We start from the raw sequence: 23,915 nt of genomic DNA, 5'->3' as shown, positions 1-23,915 counted from the left end.
TTGAAGGAGGAGCTCACCCAAATACGGGTTAACTGGGAGTGTGGTTCCCTCGGAAGCCTGAATGAATCTTTGTCTCAGCAAAAAGAGCGCTACAGGTTTCTTGGTAACTGGGCAGAAACGCTACACGGCTCTATCCAGCCTTTTAAGCACCTAACAAATCAGCACCTCCCTGCAGAAAGGAAAATGCCTGCAAGCACAAAAGGTTTTTGGGGATGACCTGTTCCAAAACAAAACATCTCAGATCTACAATAAAGTAGTAACGCCTGTGTAAGAACATAACCTTTTCTTGCTCTTTTTATAGTGACTACTGTTTCTTATTAAATTCCTGCTTCACCTTTAGAAATTATCTCTTTTCTGCAGAAACATTTCACTGTACATGTCAGTGCTCTGCCCAGTAATTACCTGTTTATTCAGAGACATAGGGGCTGGACAGACCTTAGGAAGTCACCTAACTGATCTCTGTGCCTGATGGCAGGATTTGATTACGACTGTCATTCCTGGCTGATGTTTGTCTGTAGATGCCCCGTGACAGAGTTGCTTTCAGTCCTCAGGCACCCACTCCACTGCCTCCCATCCCCAGCACTGAAAGTTTTCCCTGATGTCTAACCTGAATTTCACTTGTCGTTACCTTCTAGTCCCAGCCCGATGGATTTGGAGAGCATGTGAAAGCCCTAATGTGTTACATTTCTGCACAAGTCTTCTCTTAACTTCTTTCCTCACTGCTACTTTTTAGGCTCAGGTTGCATCCTTTGCAGTGTACTGGCTCCTCTTCATCTGCTCTGTGGCTTTCTTAAGCGCAGTAGCTGAGCTGGACACAGTCCACGTGAGTGGAGGCTTTATCAGTGCTGTGCAGAGAGGAAGGATTACTTCATGTGTGTTGCAGAGGACACTCGCTTTTGGCTGACCCGGGGTGCCTTTTTCACAAGTGCATGACATTGTTTATTCCTCTTCAGTCTGTGACCCTCCAAAACCCCAGATCCTTTTCTGCAGAACAGATGCCTAATCAGTTGATGTTTGATTATTTATAGGTAGAAATGTACAGTTGATAATGCCTAAATGCAGTTGAGAGCCTGTCCATATTGAACTGCACCCAATTTCCACCAATTTGTCAAGAACTTCCTTAATTCTAGGCTTAGCCTCCAAAGCACTCACCTCTCCCAGCTTGCGTCACCTGCACATTTAATAGGATTCTTTGTACCTGCAGTCTAGGTTGTTAATGAGCGTAAGTCATTAGGCACCTTCTCATCCTTCCTATAACTTCATTACATATAGCCCCACATAGGGTCTTCTCTAGGCCCCTGGGTTGTTTTCTGCTGCTTGTCCTGCTTTTGGGCCTGTGTTATCCAACCCCATGGCTCATAGCTCAAAGCTCTCAGCACGAGGTTAGGAAGCTGGTCTTGCTCTGGTGCAGGTAACTTCTCAAAGTACCACTGATGTCCACATGGCTGTACGGCAGCAGCATTGGACAAGGTGGTGTAAGCCATTGGGGAAAACCTGCACAGTTCTCCAGCAACGCTTAGATTTGATTTTCTAGGGGAAGAACAACTTGGGATATCAGCAGTGCTCCATAGGTAGCTATAGGTTATTTCTTTGCAGTCAGTCATTAAACATTCCTGCTCTTGTAAAGTTATTAGAGAATTTTCAGACTATGGTATGTAATTTGCCCTCAATAAATAAAGTAAAACTATTTCTGGGCTAAACTGTGTGCTTGTATGGAGCCTTCCATCCTGTGGTTAAATCTGTAGTTCCCTTTTTCAATGCATGCTTGTCTAACTTATCATCTGCCATCGTTTCTGATGTACCTATCACATTTGTACTTGAAAGAGAGCAGTTATAAAAGAAACCCACAGGGACATGACCCAGAGGACGTGTGAACAAACGGAGCAGAATCTTCACAGAACTTGTGAGACTCCGCAGGTAACCTCCTGGGATAGCTGTTGCAATTTGGTTTTGTCTTGTTGTGCTTTGTTTGAGGACTGCAAAGGTCCTGCTTTTCAAAGTCAGCTTTGCCTTACGCTGAGAAATGCATCTGGAATCTGCTTCTGACCAGTTGCCTGGGAGATAGTGGGACATGTCAGCTACAAGTAAGAAAATAATTACCTTTTAGAGGCTGTTTTCTATGGTTTGGATTTGTACTGTCCTTTAAGGAGTATTTCTAGTTTGAATCTTTACTTGAATACACTTATTTTGATTCTTTTTTCAGTAATTTCTCACATGAAATTCACAGGGTATCACAGACTGCAAGGTGTTCTTACAGGTCTTACACAGCTATGGAAATATCTCTTCCAAAAGCTGTCTTTTCAATCCTAGTCTGATAGCAAGAAAAAGAAAAATAGCATTTTTGAAAACAAGGCAGGAAAAGATAAACTGAAAAGAAAAACATGTAAGATAATTGAAAACTAATCTGCATTACAGTAACATTTTATATCCAGTTACAAATCAGTAAACTGCTGCTTAGAAAATGTTAGATCTGTGTCTAATACGTGCATGCTTTTAGACAGCAAAAGTACTTTTGAAAAGTTGATCTTTAGGATCTTTTCAAAAGTACAGGGAAAAGGATGTGCCCAGGAAGAATCAGAATTGGTATTTTTTGAGGACAAAGTAAAAAAATCTATAAGTAGCCAAACCCACTTTAAGTAAACCCAAGAGAGAGCCAGCTTTATCAGTTGTGTTAAGTGCCAGAGCAGTCCTGAAACCAATGTACTGATGTTGCTCAAGTTAGTAGATGTGAATCCTAAGCAGTTGTAAAACATGAGGCTTTTTAAAGATTTTTTTTTTTTTAAATAATGTATTGAAGTGATTGCTTTTTTTAAAAAAAAAAGTGAGTTTTCTTAGCAGTGGAACTAATGAAGCTTCTTTCCCAAAGTCTCGTAGTTGTACCTGATGTCTTATCTGAGTAAGGCTTTGGCTGCAGCTGGGGAAGCACAACCTGTCCCTCCGTCTCTCTCCTATGCAAGTGGAATGCCCGTTGGTGGGTTCTTGTGTCTGTCTCACCAAGGTACCTGGTTCACATGACAAGAGCTTCATCTACTGGAAACTGGTACTTAGCTGCTGGTTTTGGTTGCAGGTGGTCGGTGGGAGAGCTGCAGTGAACGTGGTGGGTTATGTTAATAGACAGGTAGGAATGCAGCTGCGCACGCATGCATAAAAGCACATGCACGCACATCTGCACGGTTCAGAGCTGCACTCTTGCCAGAGTTGTACTGGGGTTATTGCTAGCATGGAAATGAGAAGCTACTTTTTATTTTCGGGGACTTGAAGCTGATAAATTTTTACCTTTAAATAGAGGAAAAATGTTATTAGTGTATTTAATAGTCTCATCAGGTAAATGAGCTACATGATGTTTTTTTGAAGCAGGAAAGAAAGCCTGATGCCAGTAATTTGTACAAAAGCATATTGGAAATGTGTGTCATGTTCCAGCAGTTTTTTAAATTAGTTTTTATCAGATAAAGCAGTATAGGTGTGGCAGAGGTGGTCAGAGATCAGGTGCCATTGTAAACTTGTGTTCAGTCCACATAATGCCCTCCAGAGTAACATCATCTTCTGAAGCAGAGGCCTGTATGGTATTCACGTGAGAAAATCCAGAACAACAGACTTTTCATGAGTGGTAATGCAAAAAGAAATAGTTTTGGAGGCATTGGGTAGCCATAAATATACGGTGTGAATAACAATTACCTGATCGTTTGTGATTCACGTACATTTTGGAAGGAGAAAAATGTCTGGCCAAAATGTCTTCAAATAACCCAACGTATGTAAAAGCAAACCCTGACACCTCAGGAATAATCCATTAGCAAAACCCAGAGGTTCAATTAGCCTCATGCACATTTTGGATAGCAGAATAGCAGATAGATACAAAATATGAATATAGATAATGAGTAGACTTGGACATTAAGAAACACACTGCATTGTAGATTATGTGTCAATTTAATGAACTCAGCATTCACACACCATTTTGAAAAATAGTTACTGTACAGCAGAAGTACTCCAGCTGTGATCAGTTGGAGTGCTTCCAGTCCCTGGGTTATTTATTGGAGGTTCAGGGAGAACTGATGGGTTAAAGATGCTTTCTCTTCTCATTACCATCTGAAAATATTATGTTTTCCATACAAGCAATTGCTGTAGTGCCCCAGGGAAGTAGTGTGATTGGGCTGGGAGGGCGTATTTCTCTTCAGTAAGAACATTTTAGAAAGCTACTGTTCTGTATTTCCATGTTGTTTATATTAGGTTATACATGAATGATTACACACAGATTTTTTTTTCCTCACAGTACTTCATGAAACAATCTATAGGAAGCATAAGAACATGCTGGTTTTAAGCATTAAAAATAGTCGTTCATTTAAATTAGAAACAAACAAAATAGTTTCTCTTACAGCCAATAATTAACACTGGAGAATTAGCCTTGAGGTGAGACTGCGTCTTTATCGAGCTTTACTTAAATAGAAACTGGAAAGTAAATTCCAGTACGTAGACATTTTATATATATATAGTGGCAGCTAAAAATACAGTTATTTCTGTTATTGTAGTAAGTGGGACTCTTCTGAAAGCCAATATACCTGAACCCAACTCCCTTCTCTCCGTGGAGAGACGTTGTAAGTCCGTGACTGCTCCTCTGAACATCTGCACATGACAGTGTTTGAAACCAGTAGCTTTTCCAAGGGGGGATGGCAAAAGCAAAGGAAGCAAAATGGTATGTGGTTAGTGGTACTTACATTAAATTTAGCTATGACAGGATGCATTTTCCTGCAAGGGAAGGAGAGGAGTTTAATTCCTTTGATCATGTGGATAACGCTTTGTGGTTTGTGTGCTTAACACTTGGGATTGTGTTCATTTTTAGCTATCAGGCTCTGTAAAATGGTGCCAAGGCTCATATGTTGATACGTGGCCTTTCTTATTTACCATCTAAAGATTATGGCCAGCGTGGTGAGTGTTTTCCTGATCCTCCTTTGGACAATGAACTTGGTTCAGCCAAATGTACCTCAAGCTGCAGGAGGTAAGCCATCTCCCTTCTACCAGTGTGTAGCTTTAGCACCCATGGGTGATCGAGGCCCCTCTACATGTTGGTCAAATGCGCTATTCTACACAGGAATGGAACAGCCCGTGGCATGCCCTGAGTACAGGACCACAGATGACCACGCTGCTTGGGACAGTTGTACCCTGGCTCAGTTAGATTGCTCCCAGCCACTGCCTGAGGACTGTTTTTCTTTGAGAGAGAAGAACCATGAGGCATGTAGACACAAGTTGTGCCATGCCACTTAATGGTGACATTTTTGTGGGCATCTCAGCGAGGCACATTTTAAGGGAAGCAGTTCAGGGTGGTTTGTGTCGGGGTTTTCTGATCCTTCATGAGGCAGTTTTCCTAATGCAAGGTGCATGCTTGAAAATTGAACTAGTGGGCATCAAAGGTTGAAATCATGGGAGAAGAGAAGTGGGGAGTGATGTCCCTCAGCTGCCTTGGAGATGGCAGTTAAGGGAGGGCAGGCTCTGAAGAACTCTAGAAATGGAGGGGAGTGGATTGATTACTTCATTGCCTTGCTATTTATATGCTAACGTTTTCCCCCAGCATGAGATCTTCTTCATTTCCATATGAGCTCCAGAAATCCCTCTTGCCCTGTCATTTTAAATTATCATTCCCATCCTCCTATGTTTTCTTCCATTTGTGCTTAATTCCTCTGTTCATCATTTTGTTTCTTCTCTCACATACAAATTCTTGTGGCTGTCAGCCTCCTCTTAGAAAGCCCCCACGTTATGCTCTTCTGCAAGCTTATGTGGGTGAGAACTGTTCATGTGGCTGCTCACTTGATCAGCCCCGTTTCAGTACAGATGCCCAGTGTCTACCTGGCTATGACAATCAAGTTGAAAAAATTGAACCTAATTAACACACCAAATATAATATATCATTGTGATTTTCAAGTTGAAACTGTTGTAAAAATTCATTTTTTAAACTAAGTTTTAAGTAAACTCTTATTTGATGAAGCTTTGGTTGTTATTTAAAGATATTTTTCAAATATTAGAAACATTTTATAAGAAGCTGTTGAGAGAATATAATACTGAAATGAAATTATTTGCTTGGACTGCTCATTGCTTGCAAACAGCTGTTGCTCTAAACAATTCACTGGATTACTGAATGAATATTTTTGTTTTCTCCCTTACAGTTCAGGTTTTCCCACCTGTTAACTTCACCCTTACAGTCTCTGCATTAGCACAAGTACTTTTACACTGGAAACCAAACCCCAATCAAGAACGAAAAAACTACACTATTAGATATGATGTGGAAATCCTAAGCCCTGTGCCTGAAGAGGTAAGATAAAAAAATAAGCCCAGTATCCTGAGAAGGTTAAATTCCTGGTGAGTTAAACATATTGCACCAGTCCAGGGTGCAGTAGGCATGATATGTCTCTTGAACAATTGGCATATTGAATCACTTATTCTCTTATATCATAAACAAATACTTTGTGCACTGGAGAGATTCCCTTTCAGCTATGCTAATGGGTACAGCTCTGCTGGGACAAGGGTTAGCCTGGGAACTGGCAGTCTCTGCAGCCATCATCTTAGGGGGAAGCTGGATACTGGTTTTAAGTGATACTGCTCCCCGTTCAAGTCAGCTCACTTAATTCACATTGATGCCAGGGTATCATTAAAATGTCAGACCATGCTTCATCACGGCTGTATGCTTATAGACAAATTTTTGGTAAGATAAGGGTGCTGCTGTCTTAAATGAGAAACCTCACACACTTCTTGTGTGGATTATTTGTACTCTAGCTTTATACACTTCATACAACCAGCTAAGCTAGCTGGCTGGTTTGCCTCTTTGCAGAGACTGAATCAGTCTTTGCAGATCCCTCAATTCAGCTTCCATCACGTGTGATGCTTATTTGTTTTTTTTATTTTTATTTCAAGTATGATACAAAGAAGACTTACAGCATCCGAACAGTTGCACTTCACAACGGTTTCTCCGCACGTGTTCGGACGTTACTTCTCCATAATGACCTTCAAATGAGAAGTGACTGGGTGAAGGAAAAACTCCTGCCTCCACCAGGTAAGAAGAAATGCAAGGGAGGTCTGAATTTTGTGTCTGCCCTAGTCTGTGGACTAGACATCAAAAGTGACAGGTTTAATACTTAAAAAATACTGCTACACTGATCTTACAAAATGATTTAGTCCAGGCCTTCCTCTAACTGCTGTGGAGCCTGGAGTACAATCTGGAGGTGCACAACACGGATAACCCATATATAATTTTCTAAAAATTCCTTGCTAAGGCTAAGATAACCTACCTTCATACACTCTAGGATATTAAAATATCATCTTGCCTTGAACTGGAAAGTGTACATGAAATATGTAATGGTGTTGTGAGGTACAGCTTTGCTTATGCTGTTTGGGAATCTTCGACCTGTGTGGTAAGGAAGAGAATTTACAATAGTCATAGATATAATGGACCAAAGACTGTAATTAGAATGTTTAGCAACATGAATTTCTTACGACTTTTGTAATAAGATTTTTCTCTCTGCTCTATAATTTCTTGACACTCCAGGTGCTCCAGAGACATCTGTCACTAATTTGTCCTGTGTTACTCGCATCACCATTTCTAGTACTGTTTCTCTCCATTGCACTTGGCTTCCTGGCCAAGGGGCACCAGAAGATACCAAGTACTTTCTATTTTACAGGTTGGTGTTTTCTCCCATTTTAGTCAGCAATGAATTTCTTTAAGAGCACCATGTCTCACAAGTATTTTAATTTAGGTATGAGATACACACTGAAGAATGTCAGGATTATATCAAAGACAGGTGGAACAGGAATACTGAGTGCAGATTTTCAGTGACTCATATTGATCCTGAAGAGGTTGACAAGCACATTGTAATACAAATTAATGGGTCTAGCAAATATGCTGCAATCAAACCTTTCCAGCAGCTGTTTAACCAAAATGCCATTGGTGAGTAGAAATTTTTTATTTTTAACTTAAAAATGTCCAGCAGGATTGTCAAAAGATTTGTGAGAGAATATTACTGGATTGAATGGTTCTTGATGCAGGTGAAAGTATGTGCTGGTTTTGCATAGACATCTTGATGAAATTGGAAGAGATTATGAGACAAATAGATGGTTTTAACTGACTTTGATTTTAATATTACAGAATGACAAAAAAAAAGCTAGAAAATACAATTAGTTATTCTGTTTGTCAGCCAAAGCATTATTTCCAATATTCATTTGCAATTGATTTAGTCAATATACCTTCAAGTACAGATTTTACTACCTTTTATTTTACAGCCTGTCTTTAAAAGGAACAAGACACATGATGTTCAAGATAACCACGTCCTTTTAAAGAAAGGCATTAGACTGTTTAATAAAAGGGAGTATCAGCCATGACTGCCTATCATCTTTCATCCACACAAATAATTTGTTTTCCTTCATTAGTTCTACACCTTTCACTTTTTTGCAAACAGATAACATTTTCCTTTTCCATGGCTTCACTAAGATAAAACAGTTGACATACTTTCTTCTTAGAAATCATCCCTATAATAGCTGCTGATCCATTCCTTTGAATTTGTTCTAGTGTTCAGTAACTTCCCTGGTTACATCAGTTTTTTTCCTGAAAAGAAGTTTTTCTAACTGTTCTATCATTTAATTTCATGTTTTTGTGAAAATTTAATAAATATTCCTCCCCCCCCCGTAATATAGTTTTCCAGAACTTTTAAGTGGATTTTTAAAACTGTTTTCCCTTAACTATTTTCTCCAATATAGTTATTCCTCCTAAATCCTTATCTTTTCTGTCCAAAATGTGAAATAAATTCAAGGATTATAGGTCCTACTTGGAAATACTCTCGGGTTATAAAGTGCTCCGATTGTTAGTATTTAAACTTTGCTCTATAAATAACTTACCAGTACAGTTTTCTTTTTGTAGAGAAAGTGAATGTTCCCAGAAATGTCACTGTATTCTTAGAGCAAAATGATCTCCTGGCCACATGGGAGAAGCCAATTTCTCCTTTCCCTAAAGAATGTTTTGAATATGAATTTCACCTCTTCAACCTGAAGTCAGGTAACAAGCAGGTAATTGCTCCTCTGGTGCCCAAGTGTTACATAGCGTTCCTGTCTCTGAGCTGACTGTCCTATATAGCTAGAATTTGCCTTTATGCAACCTGGTGAAAAAGTCTTAATATTCACAGATATGTTACAAATTTTAAAGCATTTAAAATAAAACCTGCTATTTTGAAACTATGGACTGCTGGTGAAACTTGTGTCTCCTGTATGACTAGGGTTCAGCAAAGCCAAAGTCTTATCAGTTTTCATATTTTTCCTCTTTTTCTGGATGTCATTTATATCTGCAACAAACTATCCCCAAGAGACCTATGAAAGCAGAAGGGCAAAAATTTGAGTTATTCAGTTTTATGCATCTGGGTTCAGAACAGCAGGAGGATGGACAATTCTGAAAATCCAGCATTAAGTGTGTTAAGGAAGAATGCAAAAATGAGGTGTCTTTCAAGAATTTGCCCTAAAATACTGGTGTATTATGAGAGAAAATACACCTATAAAAATAGAGATCTTACTTCTAAAGCAAGACCAGATGCTCGTTGTTAATCTAGTAAAGTTTTAAAAAAATAAAAATATAAACATGATCAAAGTTTGTTTTCTGAATTGTTTAATCTTAAGTAATTGTTTAGGCTTAAGTACAATATTGTTTTCCTAACAGATACTGAAAATATCCTCAAACGACTTCAGATTACGGATTGATGTTACCAGCAGGTATTCCATACAAATAAGAGCTAATCATCACATCTGTTGTACGAGAGGATTTTGGAGTGACTGGAGTGAAGTTATTTATGTTGGTAAGAATGACATGCTTCTGTCTTGTAGTGAATATTATTAGAATGCTGGAAAGCAAATGCTGCCTAATCATGAGCATGCATAACACCAAGGAATTTTATCAGAAGCTAGGAAAATAGGTATTTCAAGAAAGAAACTGATTTGTTAATGCCAAAGGGAGTTAAATCTGTGTTCCATTAAAAATGAAAAAAAAAAAATCTCCCAAGCAAAGGTTTGGACATACGGAGGGTTTTTTTAGACAGTGTTTTGTTTTTACATGCTTACGTTTTCAGAGACTGCTTTAAACTAGCTTAAGTCCTAAGTTCTAGGTAAGGCCTTTCAGTTACATTACTACTTCAGTTTTCACACGTGTTTCCCTGGCATGCATTGTGATGTTCATGCTGGAAGTTAACATGAGTGATCATGTCAACTATTACTTTACTGGAGCTATCTGAACTCTTAAATGTTGGGGCTGGGGGAAAGAGCATGGTTTTAGCATCTTCGGAACATGATAATTTGCCCCACTTTGTTCTGTGTTTCCTGCTTGCTGAACATGTTTTTCTGGAAATAACAGTTTCCTTATCATGGCACGTTATCAACTGTTTTTTCTTAGACATCCTCCTTTGCTCTTATCTTTTGAGTTTCTTAACTTCCTGGTTTTCATTTAAAAAAAAAAAGTCCCTTACACTCTCCTGTTTACTATACTTTTCCCTCTTATGTCTATTTGCTAGTGATTGCAAATTTGCTGGTGTTTTGCCTCCTTACTCTAACACATCTCCTTGACCTTCTCACCTGGCTCCATGGCACTAGCAAGCCCTTGGGAAGAGAGGCTCAGCAACCCGACCACTCACTCAGGGCTGGGGGGAGAGCTGACCAAACATCCATTAATTAAGAAAACTGGGCCTGTTTATTAGCCTCATGCACCTATCTGGGAAATATTCAGATGAGACCAACTTTAAGACCAGCAGATTGCCTGATCATGCCTTTTTTGGGGCCATTGCCAACTGACATAAGGTGGAAGAGACTTAGGACCCTGCCATTTTTTGTTTGGAAAACGAAGATACTTCCCAGCCTTCACGTTGGAAAGATTAAAATTGGTTTATGGGACTTAACCACTTTCCACAGTTTGCTGCCCCAGTCACTCTCAAGACTTACACGAGGCATAGCTCGGCTGCATCGACAGTTACATCCCACATCTTATTTTCTTGAAAGAAAAGCAGTAACCCTGAAGACAAACCATCCTAAGCTGTTTGTAATTGCAAGGTTGACTGTGTGCCCCCGTTGGGGTGGTACGGAGGTTTGATGTCTCTTTTACAGGCAAGTTTATGAAGCCAGAGAAATCCAGTTCCTGGCTAAAAAGAATTAACAGAAATGAAGAATGGGTTGATAGAAAGTCAGTTTCATGGAAATTGTTCTTGAAGCTCCGTGTCTCGTTTCTAATTCTAGATACCAAGTCTTCATTGTTTGCATGTCAACTTGTGATCTGAACACAATCACATAGAACAGTTGATGAAACCTTTTGTAAGAGTGTGTTTAAAATAATCTGCACTAAAGCAATGTATCTAATTTCCTTTTTTCTTGAAATTCAGGGCAAACCAAACTGGAGAATCCCATAGCCTGGATTCTCGCTGTGCTTTGTGTGTCCACATGCTGCACATTCCTGCTTGTTGCTGTAATATGCAAAATGTAAGTATCAGTGTCTTCTTTTTAATTACAGCATAACTAAGGACTAGGTGTTCAACAAGTGTGGGGGGATGTTACAAGCTTTGCTTAATTTTAAGAAAGGGCACTGAGTTTGGTATTCAAGCATAATTATACAAAGCAAAGGTACTGAATAAATAATCATCGTCAGCCTCATTAATTATCAATAATAACATTCAGCAAAACTGGTGGGGTAAGAGGGTTATTCAATTGAATCTTAAACAACAAAACCATATACTGAGGCAAATTTGTCAAAAATCTATTTATCCTTATCTCATTTCTTCACTTAAATGGATCTGGTTGGGATTTCCCCAGGAGGACTCTGTCTCTAACCCTGGTGAAAGCTGCTGAGAACATCTTTTATGGCTAAAATGTACAGGCCAGTATTTTCTCAGTCTTGTCTAGTTCAGCCTGCAGACCTCCACTCTCTGTGGGGCCCTGGGCGTCTAGTCTGAATTTCAGTTGACATCAAGGAGTATGGTAGATGCTTTGAAGAGGTAAAAAGTCAGTGCTTTTTGTTCTTGCTGCTCCTTTTGACCTCTTAACAGGAGAAAGTGCATTGAACTATTTGTTGCTTTGAGTTTTTTAACTATTTGTTTAGTTTATTTTTAATTACTACAGAGGCTATGGATGCCATGTAGTGAAAACAGATGCCATATAGCCAAACTTCCCAAAATGTGCTGCGAAGAAACCCAGATACACTTTGGATTTCTGTAGCTGTGACTAGTCAAATCATAAGTGATGAATTACAGAATCAATTTAATTACAAGCTTCTCCCCTGAAACATGAAGCAAGCAGCAATTATCAGTCCACAATAAACACAGCTCCCAGTAATCTAAGTGCTGTCCTCGAGTCTGATAATTTCGTATTAATTTCTTTAATGCCTTTTAATTTATTGGTCGTCCTGATGTGCCCTTGGCTATTTCCCTTTCCATATCACATTTCCTTTATCAAATAAAGGTCTGGTCTACAGGAATGTTTTATTAGAATAGCTGTTAACTCTCCCTAAAGCGTCCGGTGTCTATGATAACCTGTTCTTAAGTCAATTTAATTAGCATAGCAGGTCTCATTAAGCAATCCTTTTTGGAACAAGATAGATTAACTCCACAGAGAGTTTATTCATGTTGTGCTTCATACGTACTTGTTCCCATCTTGTTCCCTTGATGTATCGGTGGAAATCCCGAAACTGCTCTTACTGACGCCACCAATTCTTTTATGGACTGACCCGTCTGTAGAGCTGTAGCTCCTCCACTGCTCCAGAATCATCTTCTTCAGCTCTCTCCTCTCTCTTGGGGACAGCAAAACACCAACACCAGTTAGTCCCAACACCAGTTAGTAGCAGTTACACTGCTCCATATTCTCCTGTGGAGTCCTGCAAGTGTTACCCCCTGCAAATATAGAAGGAGAAACAGGTATAGGAGAAGACTTCTACTCAAGGACCAGCTTGAAGATGCTGTACTAATGTATTTTATGAACTTTAATACATTAAGCAAATTTAACCTAGCTTTTCCAGGTTCATCTGCTTGATGCTACGTTGGTTGCTTCTAGGAGTTTCTCTCTGCCTGGATAGGATATAATTCCCTAGCACCCAAAGGCTCATTACCTTCCATCTTTGCCAAAGGGATTAAAATTTCATCTGCCTGCTGCACTGAATTTCATGAAGTTGCTAGCTTTACTCCACCCTTCCCATGCTGCTTCTTGCTCAGTCTCCTTGCCACTTCTCCCCAGCCTGCCCTGGAAGAAGTGGGAAGTGTAAGAAGATGAAACGCAGTGCTTAGCCTGCTCATTTGTTGTATCTGCAGATATTAAAAAAAGAAAAATAGCACAGGTTGCCTAGATCACAGTTTCATTAGTACTCTCAGTTTTTACTGCTCTTGAAAATTCATGAAGTGTACCATGCAATTCAAGCCACAGAATCATTCCAGATTTCATATGCTTTGAAGCCATTATAAGGAATTTCATTATAGTAAAGAGTTCTATAAATTTTTCTGTGTACTTCCTGGTGATTGCAGGCACCAGAGATACAGACCACCGTTTGGGAGAAATGCTGCAAGGCAAAGTAGCCCTTCGGGACTGTTTGGATAGTCTTTTCCCTTCACTTCCTTGCAGTAGCTAGTGGGGTCACTGTCTTGATAAAAAGCAGAATTGAATGTTTTCCTAGTTTGCCCTCTGTCTTTATGAATGAGCATCTTCTGTACTTCCTTAGGCTGTGCCTTGGAATAACATTTTCTCCTGGAGGTGAGCCCACAGGAGGAGGTAGTTAATAACTTGCTCCCAGCTGCTCCCCACTTAATTGACATGAGGACAGTCAGTAGCCCTCCACACCCTGAAATCAATGGGGCCATCCTGACCTCCACCAGGTCCCCCTCCCTCTCCTGCACCGCACTGAGGTCCACGACCAGCAGTCACCAGCTGCCCGCTACAGGGAAGTCACTTGGAAAATGTCACGGGTAGTCTCGGGGGAGGCAAGACACTAGAAAAGGCACTCTAACACACTGTGAAAACAAATATTTTATCAGTCTCATCGTAGCAGTTAGAAGAGGAAAAAGAAGAACTTGTTCTCTTACTTATTTCTCTTTATCTTTGGCCTTTTCATGTCACAGCCTGTGGGAAAAGTGGCAACTTTCAGAAAGACAGACAGAGCACAATAGCTAGAGGCTCTGAAACGCCAAGTGAAGGCCTGAGGGTCCTGTGGGGAGTTTCCAAAGCCTGAAGGTCCAAGTAGCACTAATGGAAAGGGCCGTGCTCTAACTCGTGTAGAGACAAGCAGAGATAACTGGAACACTTTTTGTGACAAGATATTTAATCACATAACTCCGACTTTTCAGTGTCCTGCAAAAAAGAACAGGACCATTCTGAGGGCACCGCTGTCACCACCCCCACCAAGGCCTCACTGCAGAGACTCTTGCAGCTCAGGGGCAGGCAGCCCCCACGAACACAAGTGTGCTTCTGCCTCATTCTGTTGGGCGTTTGTGCACCCTTCCTGACGTGTTTCTATTCCAGAAGCAGCATGTAACTGCTGCTTTTTGCTGACTCAATAAATAGTTTTGATATGGTTCCATCAAAATCTTGTATTGACAAACAGCACAACTAGAAACGCGCCAATTCCAAACAAAACCAAATCGTATTGGTTACGTTGCACGGCAATAGCCTAAATCAAAACCCCACTCAGAGCTGAAACAAGAGACAGGTGAAATCCTGTGGCCTGCGGGGCCTTCCTCCTGAAAGGATTGGGAGACATGACGGAGCGCAGGAGCTGTGAAGGCAACAGCGCTTGCAAACTGAACCTGGCTATGGTCACAAGGACCTAACCCTTAGCAGGAAAGCTGGGAAGAGTAGAGATGATGCCAGGCGCTGGAGTGTTAGTGGTGGCACCCATCATGGTCCTACTCGAGTTACACCAGTACCATGTTACTGACCTACTCAGCTAGCGGTGACCACACAGCTTGACTTGTCCTCCGCAGCCAGCGATGGTTGGACTACGTTTGGCATTTCAACAAAGGGGATGCCAATGTCTCCTAAAAACAACTCACTCACACCCTGCTTTCCCTCCCCATATTCCCACTTCTGGCTGTACACCTCCATCACAAACTCTCATCCATGTGCAGCAATGGGGAGACATCCCAGAGCTTGCTTGGTCACGTCTATCGTGCGAGCAGTGGTATGTCCCTTCCCCTAACAGTGAAGTATCAATGTCTCCTTCAAGGCAACAGCAGCTCAGCCAGGAAGGTTTAGCTCTGAACTGACAGTCAGAAAGCATTATTCCTCCTCACCTCCCTGGTGAGGAGGAATAATGGGATAAAAGAAAATTTGACAGAACTCGGAAAGCTTTTGCAAGAATAGTAATAAGAACATAAGCATTCACCTAACCAGACATCAGCCAGGAAAATTGCCACAAAATAAATGGGGCAGAGGAGCAGATCTTGGTCCCAGCACTGAGGGTACTGGAGGGGTGCGGCTAGGGCTCCACCTTGGCCACTTCTCTGCTTCCTGGACGTCAGGCTAGCCCCACAGAACAGGTGCCGTGTACCAATTCTGGGCTAAATTCTACAATCTTCATGCAGGCCAAGTTCCCATTAAAACCTGGCCCTGTTTGGATGTCGTGTTATCCAGAGGTAGAGATAGTGAACGCATTTTAGTGATTGAAATGTGAAGTCTGTACTCTGGGATATATCAAAGACAAGAAAAAGTTCACTCTGCAGCACTTGCTATCACAGAAATACCTATGCCTGTATGCTTGAGCCAGACTAAAGAGTGTCACGCAGGAAAGGAGCACCTCACAGGGCGTTAGGAGGATGAGTTATTACACTGCTAAGCAGAACCGTTTGCTGTCAGCCATCTCTGGTCCCGTTCCTTGCCTCCTCCTGGCACACAATTATTTGCAGTTGCTTTCCCACCACAAGACACATGCAGATTATGTCCAGAAACCAAAGTCTGAGCAAGAGGCAGCCTGTCTGGAATGTCCAAACAAAGAAGATGACAAGGCAGCCCTTGGGAAGAACGCGAGTGCGAACAGATCAGAGCAATTAATTTCTCTCCGAGACAGGCCTGTTGCTGGCCCTTAAAAGCCGTGGCAATGCCCCTTGAATCAGACCTTCCAGCCCAGCTCCTGGCTGATGAGGGAGAGCATCAGCCCATCCGTGTGTCCCCAGGGTGCAGAGGTGTCCTGGGAGGAGTGGCACACCTGCCCACTCCTCAGGGGAGCTGCTGGTGGGCCACGATCCATTCCTTTGGCTCCTTTTGAACGTGCTGCTGCCGTGCGATGCCGATGACCGAGTGGGGCAGGAGGGCTGGCGGTGCCCGGTGCCTTCTCGCGGGGCTAAGCACATGCTGCTTGTCGGATACATCATCCATCAGAAAAAGCAATTCTTTCACATCTCTCCACGACTGTTTTTTGCAGAACCCATGTATGGAGTAAACTGTTTCCACCAATTCCAACACCCAGCAACAAATTCAGAGATCCCTTCCCAAATGTCTACGAGGTAAAAGAACATTTTAGTCACTCTTTTTTTGTTTGACTAGAAGGAATGCTTGCGTTTGTGTGCTGCTCTTTCCCTGCAAGGCTGGGAGCCTATAGCTTGTCATTGCTCAGTTAAAGCCTTTTGACCTCTTAGAATTTCTAATTTCCATATTAAATGTGGGCTACATTGTCAAATGTGTTGTGCAGAACACGCCAAGTGGGAAATCCGTGGGTGCAGTTAACATAACGATATGCACAGCCCCGACTGTAAGGATAACATCAAGGTAGCCATCAAATTTGGCCATTTGCGAGGCTGTTTGGCAATCACAGCTGCTACGGTCGGTTCTCACCTGGCTGTGTGGCCACCTCCTCTGCCGAGGACAGGTCCTGCTCTGCAGTAGCTCTGGATCTGGCCTTGTTTGTAACTCAAGTGTTTTGGGGAGGATTAAAAACAAAAATAACCCCAAATCAGAAAGAGCTGTTCCAGTGCCTTGGGCTGGAGGAAGGATTAAGTGCTGTTGTCGAGTGCTTTTCTAACATGCAGCGAATTTCAGGCCCACAGTGCCATACCTGTGGCTCTGCCTTTTGCACGGAAATGGAGCTGCTCCTTCCACCCAGCACAGCCAGGCTGACTCCCAGGGAGCTGGTTTATTTTGTGGGAATAACAATGGGAAATGTTTTGGTCCTACTGTTAAGCTGGTCTTAAGCCTTATTATGTTTGCTGTTACTTCCTGATAAATACATTTGCCTTACAGATAAGATAAAACTCCTCGCTGCCTGCTCAAGGGAAGTGCTGCTCAGTAACTTGATTGTAATTTGTCCCCTTAGAATAAGGGTTTGACTTTTTGGTATTGTTCTTATTCCATCGTCTGGTCAAGGAAACAGGCTTAAAAGATTATCATATAATGTTTGTTTTTAATTAAAGTCACTGGTGTAAAATAACATGACTTAGGGTATCACAAATAAGAATATGAGAAATAGCAAATATTAACACTGCAGCTAGAAAGTGTGAGCTTGCAAAGGCTGTTTCACATTATCAAAAGCAGCACTGCCTGGTATTTAGCTGTCCCTTTATTAAAGTGAGCTCGGTGCGGGGAGGAGATGCCGGCTGGACGCTTCCTGCTGGCACCGCGGCAGGGAGAGGTGACAACCCGGCCCTGGTACCTCTGCTGTGGTTGCCTGGGAGAGTGAAACCCCCGGCAGCTGTTTGTTGTGGGCATTTGGTTCCGAAATCTGTAGTGTAAACAGCGGGGCGAGGTGACGCCAGCGGGGCGAGGTGACGCCAGCTTCTTGCATGCTTGCTTGCGCAACTCCGCTCAGTACCGAGGGTCAGGATCTGGCCCCACAAATGGGCTTCGCTGCTGTGCGTTCAGAAAAATTCACATGCCGTGTAATGTGCCCTCCAGCTCCTCCCAGGGCAATTAGTCCTTGGCTGCAGAGGGCGGCTGGTGGGCCACTGCGGTCAGCTGTGTTGTGCAGAGCACGCAAATGGGAAATCTGTGGGTGCACGGGGCTGCTGGCCTGAGCCACGAGCAGCCCCCTGAGAAATTCATTGAGAATGAAATTTCAGGTGAAACTCTTCTGTTGAACCCAGTGCTCTTTCTCGGCTCTTACCTCACTGAACATTTTGGGTGAATCACAGAATCAATGAGGTTGGAAGAGCCCTCTGGGATCAGAGTCCAACCATTGCCCTGACACCACCATGGCAACTAGACCAGGGCACTAAGTGCCATGTCCAGTCTTTTCTTAAACACATCCAGAGATGGTGACTCCACCACCTCCTTGGGCAGCCCCTTCCAATGTCTAATAACCCTTTCTGAGAAGAAAATAACCCTTTCTGAGAAGAAAATCTCAGAAAAAGAATCCCTCTTTAAATGCACCAACTGGAAACATAGCGTTCTGCAAACACATTACGCGAGGGCTTTGCAGCATTTGTTTCATAACTAATATTCAACACAGGCTTAAAACAATATGTCGTGACTCCTCTCCCTTAATTAGTGCAGTTGAGTTGCTAACCTCAGTTTACCTCCCAGCTCGCCAGCTAAAAGCGGTGTTTGCTTTCCAGAGAGCACGTACCTGCACCAGTGAGACGGAGACCGAGTTCGGCAGCTTCGCTGAGGATCTCTACTGCAGCGCCCTCGACGACTCTGTCTTCTGAGAGGCTGCGGGGCTGGCGAGGCTGTGTGGCCCCGGCACGTCCCCCAGCATCGCCGGAGTGGGCTTCGTGTCACCTCCACCATGGTGGCGTTTCCAGCGGGGAGGAGGACTTGCTTCCACGAGGTGCCTTGCGTAACGATAAGCTGTTAAACAAAAAGTCCCAGTTTAAGCAGGATATAAGTACATGATACAAGGGCTGTGTAGGAAAAAAAACATTCTGGAAAGAGCTAATGGCTTTTTTTTTCTGGTTGACAGCTTAATCTTTTGGATTTTTGTTTTGTTTTAAATAATTCTGACAACTCAAGATGCCAAATGCGAACTGGGACTTGGTGCAGCCCGGTGTATGGCAGCAAGGTTCCCAGCCGTGGCCCTGGCAGTGACCGAGGTGGGTCAAACACTGGGAAAAGAGTAACACAAGGTGTAGAGCTCCCCAGTGCTCTCATCGCCGGTGCTGCGCAGGTACCACACATCCATCATGAGAGGGGGGACTCACACTTGGTCTTCACCAGTACACTCTGTAAGAGAACACTGTAAATTCTGAAAATCCAAGCCCGACATTGCAACCTGTTTTTCTTCTCTATCTGTTGCTCCATCTTAAATGAACTGTTTGAGACAGTGTCGGTTTCTGTTTGTGATTTGTTTACTTACATTGTGTAATCCCCTGAGGGAGTTACCAAATCCTGCCTGAAACCACTCGAACAACGCAGGCTTTGACCTCTCTGGCTGCAGACCACGAAGCTCTCCTGTTCTTGCAGAGTCCCTTCGACTTCCAAGAAGCCTCCTGTCCATCGAGCTGGCCAGAGGTGGGGTTAAACATATTAACAAAGAATAAAAAGAAAGATTTGTCCCAGCAAGTAAATTGTTTGGAAAGCACCGAACGTAATGGAGTTCCCAGGTGTTACAGCCTAAAAATAATTATAATAAATGAGCCGTGACTCTACACACACAGGCGTTACCACCCCAAATTCCCCCACGCAGATATTTTTGGGGGGCCAGTTTTGAAAGTGGTATTAGAACAGAGACACATAAATAGATTTTTTTGTTTTCTGCCTCCACCAAGTTTTGACTTAAACCGACTCTACTATCCTGTATCATCATGTCAGTGACCACCCCAGCAGGCGCTGCCTGTTGCTGTGGCCAAATTTGTCACTGGGTACAACGAAACGTGGAGGAAAAACGCCCCTGGAAGACAGTTATCTTTACAAATGACAGAATATTTATTACCAATACCTTTAAAAAAAGATTACATCTGCTAGATCACTGATAAATATCATTTACACTGGGGAGAAAACTACAGAAGCTTTTTTTTTTTCTATTTTTCTTGTTTTTTTGTTGTTTTTTTATTTTTTTTTTTTTAACATAGAAGTAACCATATCAAACTAAGAAAGGAACACAGCTTGAAATACTGACAATATTTCTCTGGTCAACACCCCTGACTTTTACACAAGTGGAATCCTGATTATGAGTTACTGAATAAATATATTTAGAAGGTCTAAAAGTTAACTGTATTATTTTGTAAGCAAAAAAGACAAGTTACAGGCAAATTCAAGCTATCAGGAAAAAAAAAAATAATAATAAACCACTGCAGCGCATTTCAACTTGAAAATTTTATAGAAAATCCCGTTGCCTTTTACCAGCGTTATCCTGTCTGAGTGAGCTTACAAAATTACCCCGTAGTAACAAACAGTCCTTCTCTTAAGAAGAATTATTTTGCTGTGGATATCATCGTTTTCTGGCGTGACTCTGGTTTTGCCTTCGAGCGTCCACGAAGGGTTTGTGAAGACACGCAGCCTCCCTGGCAGAGACCTCCCGGCTCCTCGGGCGCGCTCGGCTCCGACCAGACTTCTGGAGCTTCTTCTCCATCGTGGAGTGACTGAGGATGATGAGTTACATTCCAACGCACGTGGAAAGCAAGCGCGCGTTCCTACAACGAACCCAGGGCAGCTTCACGTCTCGGAGTCGCCGTGTTCCAATTTTCCTGGCATAAAATGCCCCAAAGCAGGTGGATTTAGCCGGGTTTACACCCACAGGTGAGGACTGCGTCGTCCGCTCGCTCCGTCGGGTACCTGTCCCTTTGTGTCACTAGAGGCAGAGATCGCGTCCTTGCAGTGTCTTCATTCCTACCCAATTTAGTGCTAATTATGATAAAGACAAAGCTATTTCAAGACAGTAGAAATGGACCCTTTGCTGCATGATGCCCCAATATTAGCTACATGTCCTGTAGTCCACAAAGTTTGTATTTTTTCAAGATTATAATGTTCTTACTGAGTATTTCGAGTTTGTCGTGCTTAGACCTCTGAGTAAAATGTAACATCTTGTGTGTTATAAGCACTTGATGTAACACCAGAGTCATCGTAACCACCGTTTAAATACGGCCGCGTTATGAACCCCATCTGGAACGGTCCTGCCTTGCGTAGCCTTGTAAAACTGTACAGGAGAGCTGCAGCCAATTTACTAAGAACAACTTTGACCTCTCAGTCATAAAGGAAAAAATTCCAAACCATATTTTCATGATAATGTCGTCCATAGCATTTTATAGCAGAGGAAAAATTAATATCTACATCATATGTTAACTTTAAAAAATTCTATAAAACACTAAATATATAATAAAAAATATGCATATAAGGACATATGTAAACTGCTTTGGTAACATCGTATTACAGATGTTTTCAGTGCATTGCAGAGTTTCCAAGGAAACTTCAGACAAAGCTATATTTGCTTTGAGGAAGTACTGTATAATGCCATTCCTAAAGAAGCATAAACATTTTTCCAGTAGTAAGATGTACTCAAACCACAATATTACTTAGTACTGGGTGTCTTCAAAACAACTAGCTAAATGTTGCTTAGATTATAAACAAGAAGTCCTTCAGGTCATTGTTGTCATAAACTGGAGCGAGCTGTGAGCGATATCATTATCGTGCTGATGGCTGACAGCGTGCAGGCGCTGGAGGTCGAGGAGCCGGATCCTCTCGCGTACGCGTCTGCGGAGCAAAGGAGAGAGGGGGAGAAGGGGCGTGAGGAGAGCAGCGAGCACGAACCCAGAGCTCTCCCCACCCCGATTTCAATTGTTTCCTGCAGGTGGTGGCAGGAGCCGAGGCGGCTCCCAGGAAGGTCGGACCCACAGAATCACAGAATCAACCAGGCTGGAAGAGAACTCTGGGATCATCGAATCCAACCATTGCCCTGACATCACCATCTCAACTAGACCAGGGCACTAAGTGCCATGTCCAGTCTTGTCTTAAACCCCTCCAGAGATGGTGACTCCACCACCTCCCTGGGCAGCCCCTTCCAATGTCTAATGACCCTTGCTGAGAAGAAATGCTTCCTAACGTCCAACCTGACCCTCTCCTGGCGAAGCTTGAGGCTGTGTCCTCTCGTCCTGTCGCTAGTTGCCTGGGAGAAGAGGCCATGCACTGTCCCTTCCTCCTGTTTAACAGCCTCCTGTTCACCAGGTCCCACCTCTCTAATTGAATTTTTGGTTTAACTTACGTTCCTGCTGCTGTTGCGTTGAGGCTACTTTCACAATTACGTTACTTCATGGCCTGTTTACTTATTATTTTATTTCTTTTACATTTGTACTACATTCAAGCCGTTACTTACGGCGCCAGCACGATGCAGGTCCTGGAGGAGCTGCATACCTGCTCTGTGGCCCACTGCGCTCAGCCAAATAGGCACCGGCGTGTGTTCCTGCCCTCCTGCGCTCTCCTGTGTCTGCTGATTAAATTCCTCTCCATGGTTTATAGAGCCACAGCGTACAGCTACGGTGGGGATAATCCTGATCTCACCTGGGGTTTTTTACATTGCTGTAATTTTAATGCCATATTCCTGCATTGCAGAGGCTCCTGATTTAATGCAGCTTATAAACTGTGGCATTATTAATGGAAGATGGGACATGGAGATTTTGCAAAAGCCATGTTGTGTAATAAAATACTCACTTTTTCTGTTTGTTCTTCCATGCAACCTCATTTCCCTAAATAAATATTTATGCAACCAACACACAATGGAATATGGCTATACAGTAGCCTTATAAATTTAAAAGCCTCTGAACACAGCATTTTGTATTTTGTTATAGTGAATTACAGCAAAACAATATATTCAATGTATATAGGAGTGTGGAAGTAAGAGTGGGAGGTATCTAGAGATGTTAAATAGAAATACAACTACTGATGATGGCGTTTCTTATGGTTTAATCTTGACTGAGGATGAAATCAGAAACGTGGGCTGGAATTACCAGTGGTCCCAGGTCAGCCTGGGTTTCAGCTCCCTGCCCGGGAAACGGCCAGCCCTACAGCCTGCCCCTGCTCAGCTTCAGGGCCCTGGTTCGTCCCCTTTGTAGACACAAACGGTGACTGGGGTGAAGCAGGAGGAGCAGAGGGGCTGGGGACGCCGGCTCCCTGCGCCTTGGCGGCAGCAGGAGCGGGCACCCACCCCGGCTCCTCCCGTCCTTACTTGATATCTTTGGAATTCGGATTTGTTCGCTGCTGCTGCCGTCGCCCCCGTCGCTGAAGGGCTTTATCTCTATGATGTAGTCCTCGTTGAAGGGCAGGGAGAGCTCCACGGAGGTTTTATTCGTTTCTATCACAGACGTGCTGCTCTGCCTGTTCCACCTGTACAAAACCTGCAGCGAGAGAGCAGAGGAGGCAGAAACGGCAGAGACGTCCCTGCCCTAAGGGCCCCCAGACTGGCTTCTGCTGCTCCTTCCCTGCCTGGACGCTCAGACGCGCAGTCTGGTCACAGAGGGGTCATCCAGACCCCACAGGGGTGTTTGCTGGGGACCCACAGCAGCACAGCGGTGATGGTACCTCCATGGGGAGGTGATGCCAACGTGCAGCACCAAATGCAGCCCCAGGACCTGGCAGCAAGTGAAAATAAATCCCAAGGCTTATGTAGAGAGGCCAAAATTATCACATTTCTCCAGGAAACCGAGTTGGGGTGTTTGATGCAGTGCCACAAAGAGCTTCCCAGAATAATTGGCTTTTTTGAATTACTTCTAAGACGTGGGAAGTAATTTTGATCATAAATCGTGACATAAAATATAAGGTTTCCAGGAAAAAAAGAAGAAAAATGGGAAACGTTTTGCTATGATTCAGGAAAGAAATCAGTCTGAGTTATCCCAACAGTAAGTTAAAAGAGGACTTTTTAGAAACCTGACAGACGGAGTTTGCCTTTTCAGGGTGAAGAGTCTCTCACCCTCTTTCAATTGACTTCTCAATTTGATTTTCAAATCTAAAATAAGTAGTGAAAAGTTGGTCCAAACTGCTGAGGTTCATCTGAGGTTTTGACTAAAAACCCCGAGGAACTTCTT

The 23,915-nt window shown here is 42.8% G+C and overlaps 2 protein-coding genes across 2 annotated transcripts in view; one reads left to right on the top strand and one right to left on the bottom strand.

Annotated features, from left to right (window-relative positions):
• Nucleotides 1-2,944: 2,944 nt before the first annotated feature.
• On the top strand, nucleotides 2,945-18,611 carry IL5RA (interleukin 5 receptor subunit alpha). The gene is made up of 11 exons (XM_068409522.1): nucleotides 2,945-2,998; nucleotides 4,906-4,990; nucleotides 6,153-6,298; nucleotides 6,898-7,036; nucleotides 7,529-7,661; nucleotides 7,737-7,927; nucleotides 8,894-9,039; nucleotides 9,680-9,815; nucleotides 11,382-11,478; nucleotides 16,394-16,475; nucleotides 18,519-18,611. Exons 1-11 carry the CDS (start codon nucleotides 2,951-2,953, stop codon nucleotides 18,609-18,611), a joined length of 1,296 nt encoding a protein of 431 aa, XP_068265623.1. The 5' UTR covers nucleotides 2,945-2,950.
• Nucleotides 18,612-21,213: 2,602 nt separating this feature from the next.
• LOC137668280 (contactin-4) overlaps nucleotides 21,214-23,915 on the bottom strand; it is a 148,884-nt gene continuing 146,182 nt past the window's right edge. Inside the window, exons 21-22 of the mRNA XM_068409683.1 lie at nucleotides 23,060-23,228; nucleotides 21,214-21,591 (exon numbers count right to left, since the gene is read on the bottom strand). Coding sequence (XP_068265784.1) covers nucleotides 21,491-21,591; nucleotides 23,060-23,228 — 270 coding nt within the window. The 3' untranslated portion in view covers nucleotides 21,214-21,490. The remainder of the gene's footprint in view (nucleotides 21,592-23,059; nucleotides 23,229-23,915) is intronic.

Source organism: Nyctibius grandis, chromosome 10 (assembly GCF_013368605.1).
Source record: "Nyctibius grandis isolate bNycGra1 chromosome 10, bNycGra1.pri, whole genome shotgun sequence".
NCBI classification, from domain to species: domain Eukaryota; kingdom Metazoa; phylum Chordata; class Aves; order Nyctibiiformes; family Nyctibiidae; genus Nyctibius; species Nyctibius grandis.
Note: the sequence above shows the minus strand (reverse complement) of the source record. Positions and strands in the feature narration are given on the sequence as shown.

Excerpts from the sequence above, each read along its gene's own strand:
- IL5RA (XM_068409522.1), top strand. The coding sequence starts at position 2,951 with ATGCAAGTGGAATGCCCGTTGGTGGGTTCTTGTGTCTGTCTCACCAAG. Across the intron at positions 2,999-4,905 it reads CTTGTGTCTGTCTCACCAAG|ATTATGGCCAGCGTGGTGAG; the intron begins GTACCTGGTTCA and ends TACCATCTAAAG. Across the intron at positions 7,928-8,893 it reads GTTTAACCAAAATGCCATTG|AGAAAGTGAATGTTCCCAGA; the intron begins GTGAGTAGAAAT and ends TTCTTTTTGTAG.